General features: G+C 40.6%; 2 protein-coding genes across 5 annotated transcripts in view; both read right to left on the bottom strand.

Annotated features, from left to right (window-relative positions):
- Positions 1–13,874, bottom strand: part of SPTA1 (spectrin alpha, erythrocytic 1) — a 191,191-nt gene that overhangs the window by 134,331 nt on the left and 42,986 nt on the right. The gene's annotated exons all lie outside the window — the stretch shown is intronic.
- On the bottom strand, positions 2,328–5,967 carry OR6K6 (olfactory receptor family 6 subfamily K member 6). The gene has a single exon (XM_074390003.1). The coding sequence runs from the start codon at positions 5,952–5,954 to the stop codon at positions 4,995–4,997; it is 960 nt and encodes a 319-aa protein (XP_074246104.1). The 5' UTR covers positions 5,955–5,967; the 3' UTR covers positions 2,328–4,994.

The raw sequence follows: 13,874 nt of genomic DNA, 5'->3' as shown, positions 1-13,874 counted from the left end.
ACATAAATACTAAGCTATTTTAAGTTGAAATCTTACTTCATTGATCATAGTATTGAAACATTTAAAAGTATTTAAGATTTGCTTATTTATAATTTACTTTTTAGATTGAAAAGTTTGTTTTAAAAACCAGATGAGACTTTATTAAGTCAGCAAATTGAGATACTTAAAAATGAAATACATATATCATATTTATTATTAAACTAACCAGAAAGCATAAGAAAAAAAGTTAAGACTACCATGAGCTTCTGAGAAAAGGCTTAATAGTAGTAGTGTGTGTGTGTGTGTGTGTGTGTGCGCGCGCGCGCGCATCTGTTTGCTAATAAATGTTTACATGGCAGAATTTATTCTGCCATGGGACCTCTACATGGAGAAAGTTACTGATCTACCAAAACAGTCAGACAACCGTGAACTGCCAGTGGATGCAATAAACAGATAACATTATTTTGAAACCACAGTATCAGAGTCTATACACAAATAAGAACTCAGCTTGGCATATAGCAACCACATTTTTTCCCCTTGATTTTTATACATACAACAAAATAGTATGTTTATGTTGAAACAGGAGAATATGAGGGGAACAACCCCTTGTTTTTCTTTAAAAAACTTTACATAAAAATAGATGTTCATAAAAACTAATTTATACTCTAGCAATTTTTATCTTAATTATTCTTATTGTTTCAAGACTTGTCTTACTTCAACTCACTCTTCACATAGCCACTGAAATAATCTTTCCTCAATACAAAGCTGTCAATCCTCTGTCTGAAAACCTCATACTGGCTCTCTATAGGGTTCCAAATCAAATCTGAACCTTTAAGCAGAACAGATAATATGGCTGTATATGAGATTTTAAAAGTATTTTGTCACCCAATATCTTATGATTGTATTATCCTCAACAGTCTTTCCTAGTATGACAGAAAATGATACCTATATAATTGTTCTGTGTTCTGCTTACAGAGGCAGTAGGGAGATAAACAGGCAAACTGGCATTAAGCGCTATGTCTGGTACAGTTTGGAATTAGAAAACCGAAACCTAGAAAATTTTTTTAAAGGTAGGTCTATAGGAACTTGGGTCTTTAAGAAGGAAAAAAGATACCTATAGGAAGGCAATTTGATAGAGTCTTGGGAACAAAGTTATACCTTACAGGACTCTCACATTTTCTGTAGGAGTGGATATTCCAGAATCTCAACTATAAGCTCCACTAGTTGTTCTGACATTTCTTTATTCTTAAGAGTCTGTCTTGATGCCACTAAAAATATTACAAACAACCTAGATTCTAATTTAACTCAGAAATTAGCAGAATTGTGGAAGAGTCATAGAGCTAGTGGGCACAATTTGGTAGAATTAGTCCAGGTGTTATGACTATCTCTAATTGTAGGGAACACACTCACCAAAGCCCTCCATCCCTCAGTTATCGTCCTTTCCTCTACTTCATGTATTGTCACAATTGCAACAAAATTTCCACAAGTCTTTCCTTTAAGTCCGATAGAAAATAATATGGTTCTGTGACAATTGTCCCCCAATATCTAGTAAACAAAGTCATTCACTCATATCCCAAAATAGAAAGTCCAAACCCTCAGTCCATAGCTACCTCTTCCAGAAACCAACAGAGCCACCTTCTCTTTTCCAAATGTCTCCATCTTCATTGCTCTGCAGCCCAATAAGGAGGAAGGTTGTAACCACAGTCACAAGTCTAGGCTTCACAGGTAATAGCTAAGTGGGAGTTCTCTCCTGGGGAATTAGGGAAAAGCAACTTTATGCCCCTTATGTCTAGTTAGGAAAACACTTGCTGCCACACTCCCCTTTCAGGAGGTCAACACACCTATGGGAAGCTCGGTTTTTAAGTCAGGATAGAAGTGAGATGAAAAGAGTACTTGACTTTCCATGCTGTCCAAGGGGTAAAAGAATTGTTTTAGCTACAAAATATCTGCTGAGAAAGGTGAAAGATAAGGAACAAAAGGAAAGAAACTAACAAAATGTGGTTCAAAGGCAGGAGAATTTACTCTTTGGAGCAGTTTAGTAATCACAGGGCGCAACCCTGATGTGTATTGCAAAAAATTCAGCCAGGAGCTGTCCAGCACCGCTTGGCAGAATTTCTTCAGAAGGATCCAGGGATCACAGGACCATTTGCAGTGGTGGCAGGAGTGAGGATTTTTCACAAGATTTCACTGGATTCAGGGGTTCCAGCAGCAAATATCCATCCCCAAGGGTATAGAGTCAGGAAAGGACTGGAGGGCAACCTTTCCTGCTACATGAAAGCTATATTGGTGAGCACACATGAGCTAGCCCTTGGACAGACCTGAGAATTTAAAAAAAAAAAAAAAAAAAAAAAAAGTCCTCATTGACATCAAAGTCTGCCCCTTCTCATTCTGTCTCCTTTGTTCCCACAGGGCTTGAACCACTGATTCTCTCGGCCAGCCCCACAAGTCAATCCGTTGGTCCAATAGCCAAGAACAAAGCTTGGATAGTTGACAGATAATCTGCAGAATTACATTCTGTTTTCTGGCAATCAGAAGAATGAGAAAACATTTCTGCCATCTGTGGACTCCTGCTTAGTCTAATGAGAGATGTGGGACAAACAAAATGATATGAATAGCAAGAAAAACAAAAAGAAAAAAAATCATGAAAATAAGGGCCAACATTGGTCCTAAAATCTGTGCCAGAGATATTAGTGCGAGGGATCTTTCTTGAAGACCGCAGTAATTTGGAACAAGGTTGAGAAGCTTGGGACAACAGTATTAAAAATAATTATTTCTGAGGTTCAGCCGTAAAGGTTAAGAATATCTTTGTGAAAAGAATCAATGTGCAGGAGTTAGAAAGAGAAAAGAATATACAAGGGTACACATCTGAAGAGGTTTCAAATGCACACGAAAAACTTCAGAAGGTTTAGAGAAAATAAAATGGCCTAGGTCTGGGAAAAATGAGTCCATAGGGATTATCCCATCTCATGACAAGAAAAACAGTAAACTTGATGGGAAATGACATTCTCATTAATAGCTGCTATCAGATTCTAAGGTCTCCAAAGTCAAGACTATTCATATGATAGCCACAGAGTGAATCCTCTATACCTAACAGGGTACCTGACATAGAGTTACTACTTAAACTTTTAACAAATAAATCTTAATGACTGGAGGAATAAATCCTTTCACCACTCAATGTATGATAATTTGTGATTACATTTACTTATTGAATTCCATATTTCCTTTAGAACTTTTCTTAAGTTTAGTGATTAGGAAGAAAGCCTGTGAACTAGGTATGAGATCATGGTCAATCAAGACATGGCTCTGGGACCAGACATAATGAATTTCTGCCCTGGACTCATAGTAATTATGTCTGTGTACTTGGACTTCTTGTTGCAACTCTGTGTATCATGTTTCTCACGTAAAAAGAAGTTAATATGTATTAAATAGTATTGATAATAAATGAAATAATACATGTTAGGAAAAACACCACGTTTTCACTTATCGGTGGGTGTTGAACAATGAGAACACAAGGACACAAGGAAGGGAACACGCTGGGATCTGTTGGGGAGCGGAGGGCTAAGGGAGATATAGTGGAGGGTGGGGAGATTGGGGAGGGATAACACTGGGAGAAATACCTAATGTAGGGGATGGGGGAAATGGAGGCAGCAAACCACCATGGCATATATATACCTATGTAACAATCCTGCAAGATCTGCACATGTACCCCAGAACTTAAAGTATAAAAAAAAAAGTTAGCTTTTATGAATGTTAAATAGCCCCAGGACTAGAATTATCTTAGTCATCATCCAATCCAGCTGTTCCCAAATCTTACCCATCATCTGAATTTTCTGGAGATTTTCAGAAATGCAAATGTCCAGGCTTCACTTTTAGATTTTGTGAACTACAAATGTTCATAATCAGTTTTAGCAATCACTGATCTAATCTAACTACATAATTATAGATGAGGCTGAAGGCCAGCAAATTAAGTACATCACCCAAAATGGCACAACTTAGTGTCAGAAAAAGATATAAAATATAGTCCTTAAATCTCCTTTTCCAATAGTCTTTCCATGATGCCATAATCACAGGAAGACTAGGGAATTCACTGAGGAAAGAACCATTGTCTCCTGGGACTCATTGAAAACTGGTAAGGTTTCATTAAACTTTGGGGGAAAAGTTTGCATAGTTGAACATCAAGTAAATTACACAAAATTAAATATTTATTGGGGACAGAGACTACAATAGAGTACCTAAGGTTAAATCTCAGCTCTGTCACTACCTATGTGACTTTAGTCAAGTCATTAAACTTCTTTGAGTTTTGGTTTCAACATTTAAATAATGGCAATCCCTGACCTATTTACTTCAGAGTATTTTAAACTTCAAGAGGTTTTATATCTGTAAAAATATTTCAAATAGTAATGTGCTCGAAACATATAGTAGGCTGTTATTGTTATTAATTTTGGTGGAACCCCTTTGGATCTAAAATTCTGTAATACGTCGTGTATATAAGTAGTTCATGTTTGCTGAAATGAGTTTGGGAATTAAATGAGCTAAAAGCAGAGAAGACCTCTATCTAATATCAAGAAACGATTTACTTGTATGGAATACTGAATGACAGGGGATGCATTTCTAGAAAGGGAATTGGAGAAGTTAGCAGCAGCAACTTTCAGAACTTCCATGTCTGCATGTCTGTCTTGCCTCCTCTATTCTGCTTCCTGGTCCCACTAGCATGTCAGATCAGTGAAGAGACAAGCAGGAACCTAGTTGCTAGAGTGCAAGGAGGAAGCCGACCTGTGTTAAGAGCAAGAGGGTCCATCCCTACTGCTTCAGCTATCACCAGCATGATAGAGGCATTCATGTAAACTGGCTGTCCACTTCTCATCCACAGCCTGCATACAGCAGTTTATCAGTCTTTTTAAAAATAATAGAACAAATAGCTGCAGCAATAGGAAAAGGGGATACACATGGAAAAGGTAAGTAACATTGACGTTTTGCTCTTCCAAGAGGCTTTCCAGAATCTCCAGGATCTATACCTATTTCCCAGTCCAACCAGCCCTCTTCTGATAGTGGAGAAGCCTTCCAATAGCATCTTTCATGTCCTTGTTTCTCAGGCTATAGATGATGGGATTGAAAAAGGGGGCAAGGATAACAAAAGTGACAGCAATTGCTGTGTCCCAAAACACTGAGTAGGTGGCCGAGAATCTCAAATACATGACAGCCACACTGCCAAAAAATAGCAAGAACACAGCAAGGTGAGCCGCACAGGTGGAAAAGGCCTTGTGACGACCTTCAGCCGAGCGCATTCCCAGAATCACCATAATAATTCGAATGTAGGATAGAGCAATGACCACGAAGGAGGCTAGGATTTCCACTGCGTGGATGGCATCCACAATGATCACTAGGGATGTATCTGTGCAGGCCAAGCTCAGCACAGGTGTGAAATCACAGAATATCTGGTGGATCTGGTTGGAGCCACAGAAAGGCAAGGTGGCAATCCACACAATCTCAGGGAGCACAAGGAGGAAGCCACAAAAGCAGGATCCAATGGTCAGCTGGATACAAAGTTTGGGAGTCATGATGGTTGGGTAATGGAGAGGATTGCAGATAGCTATGTACCTGTCAATGGCCATTGCTGTCAGGACACAGCCTTCTGTGATACCAAGTGAGTGGAAAAAGTACATCTGCATGAGGCATCCAGCCACAGAGATGCTCTTCTGCTCACTGACTAGGCAGGAGAGCATCTTAGGGATGGTGGTTGTGGTATAACAGATCTCCAGGAAGGACAGGACACTGATAAAGAAATACATAGGGGTGTGCAGGGCCATGTCCACCTGGATGACAATGAACATCATTAAGTTTCCAGTTAGGATAAATCCGTAGATGAGAAGCAAGGGAATAAAGAATGAGAGGCCGCCTCTGTGCGGATGCGGGAACAGAGAGAAGAGGAACTCTGTCACCATTGTCTGATTCCCACTGGTCATCAACTGTGTCATCTGTGAACAGAGAAAAGGAAATAAAAGACTCCCAGAATTGGAATGTTGATCACCCACTGAATTTTCTGTAATGATTTACTCAAGCTGATTCTAGAATCTTCCCGAAGAGACCAGTTAGAAATAATCTCTTAAGCTTTACCTCCACGCCAAAATCATCTGAAATATTTACTGTTGGACCCCTAAATCCCTTTTTCTTTCTGGTAATTATCTTCCATTGATGTGCACAAAGCAAAGCAACACACAAATTTCATTCTCTGGAAATATTTTCTGTAGGTTTGGTCACTTTTTAATTTCTGGTTCCGTCCCTCTGTGTTTAGCCTTAAAACTTGTACCTTCATTTAAAACTATTTTTTACTTTTGTTTTTCAGAAAAGTTATTAATTTAAACATATATTGTTGGAGCTCTTTTTCCAGCAATGTTTATGTCGCTTCACCATCTTCCCCGGCACTGATATCTAACCTGAGCCTAGTTAAAGAATTCAACTTTGCTGGGCACAGTGGCTCACACGTGTAATCCCAGCACTTTGGGAGACCAAGGCAGGTGTATCACCTGAGGTCAGGAGTTTTAGACCAGCCTGACCAACATGGTGAAACTCTGTCTTTACTAAAAATAATTTTAAAAAAATTAGCCAGGCGTGGTGGCAGGCACCTGTAATCCCATCTACTTGGGAGGTTAAGGCAAGAGAATCGCTTTCAATTCAGTCTTTAGTACTTACCCTGCCTGACACCATGAGAATGCGCCTCAAAATCTCTGCAGCCACCTGCCTCTTCTCCTAGCTTGTCAGTAAGGGTATAAATGTCTCTGAGGCCTCTTCCAGGAATATCTAGAATGGAAAGATGGTCTTTCCTGGGAATTTCTCTTTGTATAATGAAATGTCTAAAGGAAAATCATGTATCTTTCTCTCTCCTCTAAGGGACAAATTAGGAGAAAAATGTTACCTAGTAGACATTCCCCAGGGTCAGGTTTCATAAGTTGTCCTGGGACTATAAAACCTTTTCTCTCCTATAGGAGTAGAGTATAAAGCTGGGGACTGGGCATAGCTGTGGGAGTCAGAATAAACTTCAGGCAGGATCATGATTCTCTGGAAAACTCAATCAGTAAACATTCCTTTCCTCTCCACTTTTACTCATTTTCACTATGATTTCTTTTCCCTCTGCTGATACAATCAACATCACATATTTTTTAAAAAATCTATTTGTATACTACAAAAAATAGCTAGCATGGTTAAGATTTATGTGGTTTGCTTTTCATCACATTAAAAAAAAACTATTTGTGTAAGGTAAGCAAGACTACAGTGATTCCCCTTTTGCAGATGTAGAGACTCAGAGACGCCAAAGACTTTCTCCAGTTCACACAGGCAATACAAGGCATGGAAGAGATTGAAACTTAATCCTCTAAATTCAAATCTAGGTAAACACTAGCATTACCTTTCAATTATATCTCTAGTGATTAGGCCCAAGTATATATTCCCTAGTCTTTTGAAAAGACTTGGTCTTTTCTTACCTTCCAGTATTGTCAGCAGTGGGGAACCATCTGGAGTGGCCACTACCTTCAGGCCCGCTGCAGCAGGAAGGTGTGGCTGGGGCGGGAGCCAGGTACCAGGGGGAGACCTGCCCCTTCTGAGTTGGGGCAGGGGCTCCCCAGGTGTCACTGCAAGCCACTACTGCAGACCCAGGCATCCCTGTGCTCGTGGGACCCAGGAACATGTGCTCCTGGGTGCAGCTGCATTCACCCAAACCCAGGCTGTAGATCTGGGCCACCTGCTCCATGGAGCAGACAGAAGTCTCACCCAAGAGGATGGGGCTGCAGCCACCCAAGTCATGACTGCAGATCACGGCCTCCCAGTCCCCCATGCAAGTGCAGCCACCGAAACCATGGATGCAGACCCAGGTATCTCTTCACTCCTGGGGGCACGGGAAGGTCCCCTTTCCCTCACAGGCTTGAGAGTGCCTGCTCCTGCTGCCTGGCTTCTCCCTGCTGTCAATGTCCACTCCAATTTAGGAGCAAAGTAGGGATGAGCCCTAGTGCTATTGCAGTCTGTCCAGGTGTGCACACACTTGGGGCAGGGCTGATACACCAGCCCCTTGATGCCTTGCCCCTCTCCAGACTTTGAGCACCAACAAGCATAGGAGGGAAGCCGAGGGAGCACTGAGGGCCCCCCTTCACATTTATAGCCGGGGAGCCATGAGCGGCAACAGGAGGCAGACAGGTTCCTGGGCGAAAGAAGGAAGGTCCCTGGTGAGATCCCTCATTCAAGCCAGGGAGAGCCTGAAAACTGGGGGCTGGGCTGCCCCACCAGAGTGAGAACTGGTGGTGCCTTTTCCAGACTACCCATGGCTGCCCATGGCCCAGTAGGAGTGCACTTCCTCCCCTCTGAGACCCATAGAAGCCCGGGGCTCAGCCAAAGCAAAATTCCAGGGGTAACAGGTACAGACAGGAGCAACCCACTCTAAGGCCTCCTCTCTGCTGAGAGCTGCAGAGATGACAGAGACAATGGGTGATGACAGTATGACCTGCCTACAGAGAGGAGCTACCCTCTCTGCCAATAGATGAATACCTGTAGGGATGACTTGCCTCACAGAGAGGAACTAACCTCTCTGCTAGAAGCTGGACACTCATCAGGAAACCCAGGCTGCAGAAAGGAGCTGCCCACTGTGTGTCTACTCTGAGCTGTTCTGTCACTCAATAAAGCTCCTCCTTGTATTGCTCACCCTCTGCCTGTCTGCATACCTCATTCTTCCAAGGCACAGGACAGGAACTTAGGACCCACCAAATGAGGCTAAAAGAGCTATAACGTAAACTGGGATAAGACATGTCCCTTGCTCACCGTGTTGTGGTGAATAGAAGGAGAGAAGAGTTGTGGCCATTCAGGGAGCCCAGATCTGGGAGCTTCCTAAACCAGGGCTGTGACTCCTTTTTTTGTTTGTTTTTGTTTGTTTTTGACACACAGTCTTGCTCTGTTGCCCAGACTGGAGTGCAGTAGTGCAATCTCAGCTCACTGCAACCTCTGCCTTCCAGGTTCAAGCAATTCTCCTGCCTCTGCCTCCTGAGTAGCTGGGATTACAGGCATGTACCACTATGCCTGGCTACTTTTTGTATTTTTAGTAGAGGCAGGGTTTTACCATGTTGGTCAGACTGGTCTCGAACTCCTGACCTCATGATCCACCTGCCTTGGCCTCCAGAAGTGCTGGGATTACAGGCGTGAGCCACTGTGCCTGGCCTGTGACTCCTTCTTTGAGGCCTTGTGATTCCTGGCACCTCCAAGTTTGAGGGCACCACCCATGTTCTCTGGTGCCAGCTGTGGAATCTGCTTGTGGTGCACCTGGTCCAGCCACAGCCTTGTGGAGAGCTGGTGCCTATGCTGGCATCTAGAGCTGCCCACCCCACTACAGCAGCCGGCATGTCTGTCTGACTGCACAGTGACTGGACCCCACACTTGCTCACACACTCCTTGCTGCTCCATGCAATCTCCCTTGGCAGGCATGGGATCTAGGCCAGCAGCATGAGTAACCTACCAGGCTCAGTGGGCAGAATGAGCCCAGCGGGCCAGCACAACACTTGGCCAAAAGTGCCACTGGCCACGGGGGTTTCTGGCTGGAAAAGCACACCCCAAAGATCCCATAACAGTATAATTTAGCAGGACTTGATTTATCCAAGAAAGAAGACAGGAAAGATATAGGCCCTCTCTGAGCTGCTGCTTGTTTCTCTAGTTCCACTCCCCACTCTACCTCCTGCCTTATACCATAAGTCCCAGAATCCCACCTGATTGTAGTTGTAATCTCACATTGCCGTTCTGTACCATTGGCTTTTGTTCTTTTTTGTTTTTGTTTTCTGCTTTTCCCTTTTCCTGAAATTAGAATCCCAATTTGCTTCTCCCCACCCAAAATATTTGTACCTAGATCACCTCTGCAATTCTTACAAATTTTTAAAGATTTGATACATCATCACTGCTTTCAGGAAATCTTTCTTGATTGCAGGCTACTTAGGGGATCTCTCTCTCTCTCTTTGGAGACGGAGTTTTGCTCTTGGCATCCAGGCCAGAGTGCAATGACGTGATCTTGGCTCACTGCAACATCTGCCTCCCAGGTTCAAGCCATTCTCCTGCCTCAGCCTCATGAGTAGCTAGGATTATAGGTGCCTGCCACCACGCCCGGCTAATTTTTGTATTTTTAGTAGAGACAAGGTTTCACCATGTTGGCCACGCTGGTCTTGAACTCCTGACCTAAGGTGATCCTCCCACCTTGGCCTCCCAAAGTGCTGGGATTACGGGTGTGAGCCACCACGCCTGGCCAGGGAGTCTCTTTTTTGGTGCTTGTAAAGCATCTAGTGCCTACATCTGTTGTTAAAATTATCTAGTTATATGTCTAGATTCTAAGAAATTTGATGATTATCAATATTGATTTACATTTTAACCTTTAATGCATAGCCGTTAAGACTTACCTAAACTTGGGTAATGTATGTTTAGTAGAAGAGGATCAACTAGGATTTTGAGGGGATAATATAAGATCCATGTATACAGAATATTTAACACATATGCTTGGCTTCAATCAGATGGCATGTAGAATGTAGTAGGGAAGAGACAGAATTGGAAGGTAGAGTTTGGCAGGGTGTGGAGGTCTTTGTCTGACACTGGGATTTCGAAAATATATTCTTTATATAACAAAGTTATGAGATAACTTTTGAGTTATAATTTATGCATAAAATTGCATTGATGATGTGTAGAATGCATTTACGTAAAGAAATTATGGAAGTAAGAAGTATTATTAATTTATTCAACTCAAATTTATTGAGTACCTACCAGACATCAGACCCAATTCTGCAATGGAGTAAAGGCCTAAAATAGAACTGTAATAATGGAATTAAGGGATAGAAGAGATGGGAGTAATGTGAATAAGAATCAATAGGACTTGACGCCTGACCATATTTGTGCCATGATGGAAAGAAGAACATTAAAGGTAACATTCCTCAGCTTCAGTTAGTCTGCCAGATGGTACTATTGACAGATATAAGACCAGCTAAAGCAAAAGCTTGTAGGGGCAATTATAAGAAGATGAGTTATAGACATTTCATTTTGAACATGTGAGAGAACTTTTAAATAGAAATGTCTGTCACTAAAGATGAAGATGAAGGACTGGATTTCAGAAGCGATGACAAGCCTGTGGACACAGATGTCTACGTTTAAGTAGAGATTATAACTGAACTCTGAGGATGCACTAGATAATTGACAAAAATGTAGGGGATATGAGAAGAGACTGGAGGATTACAATTGGTAGGTGAGAGAAAAATGTTATTAATAGTAAATAACTTTCATTTGTTAAATATGTGACAAACATGCTAAGGCATTTGTATATTTCATCTCATTTTATCCTTTCACAGTTCCATAAATTAGTCATGATGGTTTCCACTTAAAAGACGAGAAAACTAAAGTTTAATGACTATGTATCTTCCCTGTAGTCAGGTAGCTAAGTAGGTGGCAGAGCAAGAATTTGAACCTAGGTTTACCTTACTGTCTTATCCCGAAATGCTCAGGAAACTAAGAGAAAAAGAGGCAATGATGTATTACAGAAACCAAAGGAGAGAATTGCAGGAACAAAGAAACAAATTGGGAAATCGACTTGAACCTGCAGCTCCATTAACTTCCTCAGTCCTCATGAACATCTCAACCTCTTGTCTTTTACCACCACTGTTTACAGAAAATAACTGGCTGTATACAGCAAACATAGAAGCAATGTACTGTGTGTTTATTTGACCAAAATTGTGATAAAATTGTGTGGAGAACAGTAGGGAAGATTTGGAGTGAAGGACATGCATATCTATGCAAAGGTTCTCTACCAAGTTCATGAATCTGGTGAGACAAAACTCACAAAACAAATAAGGAAAAGCAGATTTATTACTCATGGACAGGCTGCAATGGGAAGCAGATACCTAAGGTTCATGACAAGTCTATTCCCACAGCTCAGGAAAGCTGCCCAGGCTGAATGGACTCCCACCACACATTCCCCACATTGCACCGCAGCTGAGGGACCCAAAAAGCACTAGTCTTTGGAACACAGTTAGATAGTTAATTATAATCATATATTTATCATGTGACCCAGTAATCCTACACTTATGCATTTTCCCAAATGACATGAAAATGTATGTTTACCCATAACCATATAATGCTAAAAATGAATATTATCTGGAGATAGCTTACCTGCCTACCAAAGTTTGTGTTTAAAAAAAAAAAAAAAAAACAGGTCCAGAAAAGATAACCTAGTGTGATACACAGTGGCTAACTAAGGACTAGTTACCAGTACTATCCAAGGAAATTCAAAAGGCAGGTGTGAGACAAGTCGAGGTGGGATGTTCAGAAAACAAGTGAGTCCAACTAGGGAAGACCGATGCATTCTATAGAAGAGTGGGTTTCAGTAATGATTAGATTCATTATGTCATTGTTCAAGGCCAAATATGTTATTGACAGATGTGGGTAAGATTCATTACATGTTTCATTTATTATACTTGCATCAAATATTCATCTCCTTTAGGCTCTGTGCTAGATTCTGGACATATAACAAATAACAAAACTGAAATAATTTGAGACAAAATCCAGTTTATAGATACTTGTAGAAAAGAACAACAAACTATATCTATAACTATATCTATACATACACAAATGTATAAACTGCAATACGTATTTTGAGGAAAAGCAAAACATACATCAGATATAAAAATGAGTGACATAAATTAGATTGAGTGTTCAGAAGTCCTCTCAAAGATAATGTCTGGAAATTGATATTTGAACAGAAACTCACACAATTAGGAAGAGTGAGCCAAATGAAATGTTGGGGAAAAAACAGGATAAAGATCCTGAAGCCAGAAAAATCCATAACGTATTTGAAGACCTGAAAGAATAATGATGTAACTAGGGAAGAGGGAGCTGAGGGAGAAGTGGTATAAGTCTATACTGGAGAGGAAGGCAGGGAAGAATTTTGTTTAGCCCTATAAAGTATGGTAAGGCTTTGAATTTTATCCTAAAAGCAATTGAGAATTTCTCATGTTTTTATAAAATGATATATACAACTTAGGTTTCAAATACATTTCTTTGTATTTCATGTGGAAAAATATATTAAGATAGAATGAGAGTAGAAGAAAAGAGTGTGGGTAGAATATTATTATACTAATCCAGTTGAAAGATATTGGCGATTTATACAAGGATAGCAACACTAAAAAGAATAAGAAATAAATTGATTTAAGAATATATTTTGTGAAAACATTAGCATACATTAATAATTTATTGGAATTATGGGTGCAAGAAAAGGAAGCAACATTGAGTATTTGAAATTTTCTAGAAGAAACACAGGGAAACAAAAGCATCAAGGTTTCATGGTTAGAAATTTTAAGATATCATTTTGACATGTTAAGTTTTAAATTATTGAGAATTCCAATCCAGGTAGTGTTGATAAGTAGGAAGTTGAACAAATAAGTCCAAAATTTAGAGAAAAATTGTAGTTTGGAGATAAAAATTTAAGAGTCCTTGTGATAGAGATTGTATTTAAATCCATGAGAATAACCCTGAGTATCTACGGAGACAGCATGGCAGGACAATGAAGTCTGGGAAAGACTCACTAGAAAGATAAGAAGAAAACTGGGAGGTAATGATGTCATAAGAGTTAAGGAATAAAAAGCTAAGATAGTTGAGGCATAAAAACTGGTCACGTGTCAAGAGTTCAGGCCAGAGGAGGAAACTAATTTTCTAATGGATTTGGTAGCATGGAGGTCAATAATGACCTTCACAAAATATTAGCTGGAAGGTCTGAGTCAAAATAAGATTGGAATGGGTTGAAAAGTGAATATGAAATAAAGAAGAGGAGATACGGTGTGTTGAGAAGTCTGATTGGAAAAAGGAGCAGAGAAATTGATCTCTAGCTGGATGGACATGTG

This window comes from Saimiri boliviensis, chromosome 19 (assembly GCF_048565385.1).
Source record: "Saimiri boliviensis isolate mSaiBol1 chromosome 19, mSaiBol1.pri, whole genome shotgun sequence".
Classification (NCBI taxonomy): domain Eukaryota; kingdom Metazoa; phylum Chordata; class Mammalia; order Primates; family Cebidae; genus Saimiri; species Saimiri boliviensis.
The sequence above is the reverse complement of the archived record's forward strand: the minus strand, read 5'-3'. Positions and strand labels throughout refer to the sequence as shown.

Coding starts and splice junctions, on each gene's coding strand:
- OR6K6 (XM_074390003.1), bottom strand. CDS start 5,954: ATGACACAGTTGATGACCAGTGGGAATCAGACAATGGTGACAGAGTTC.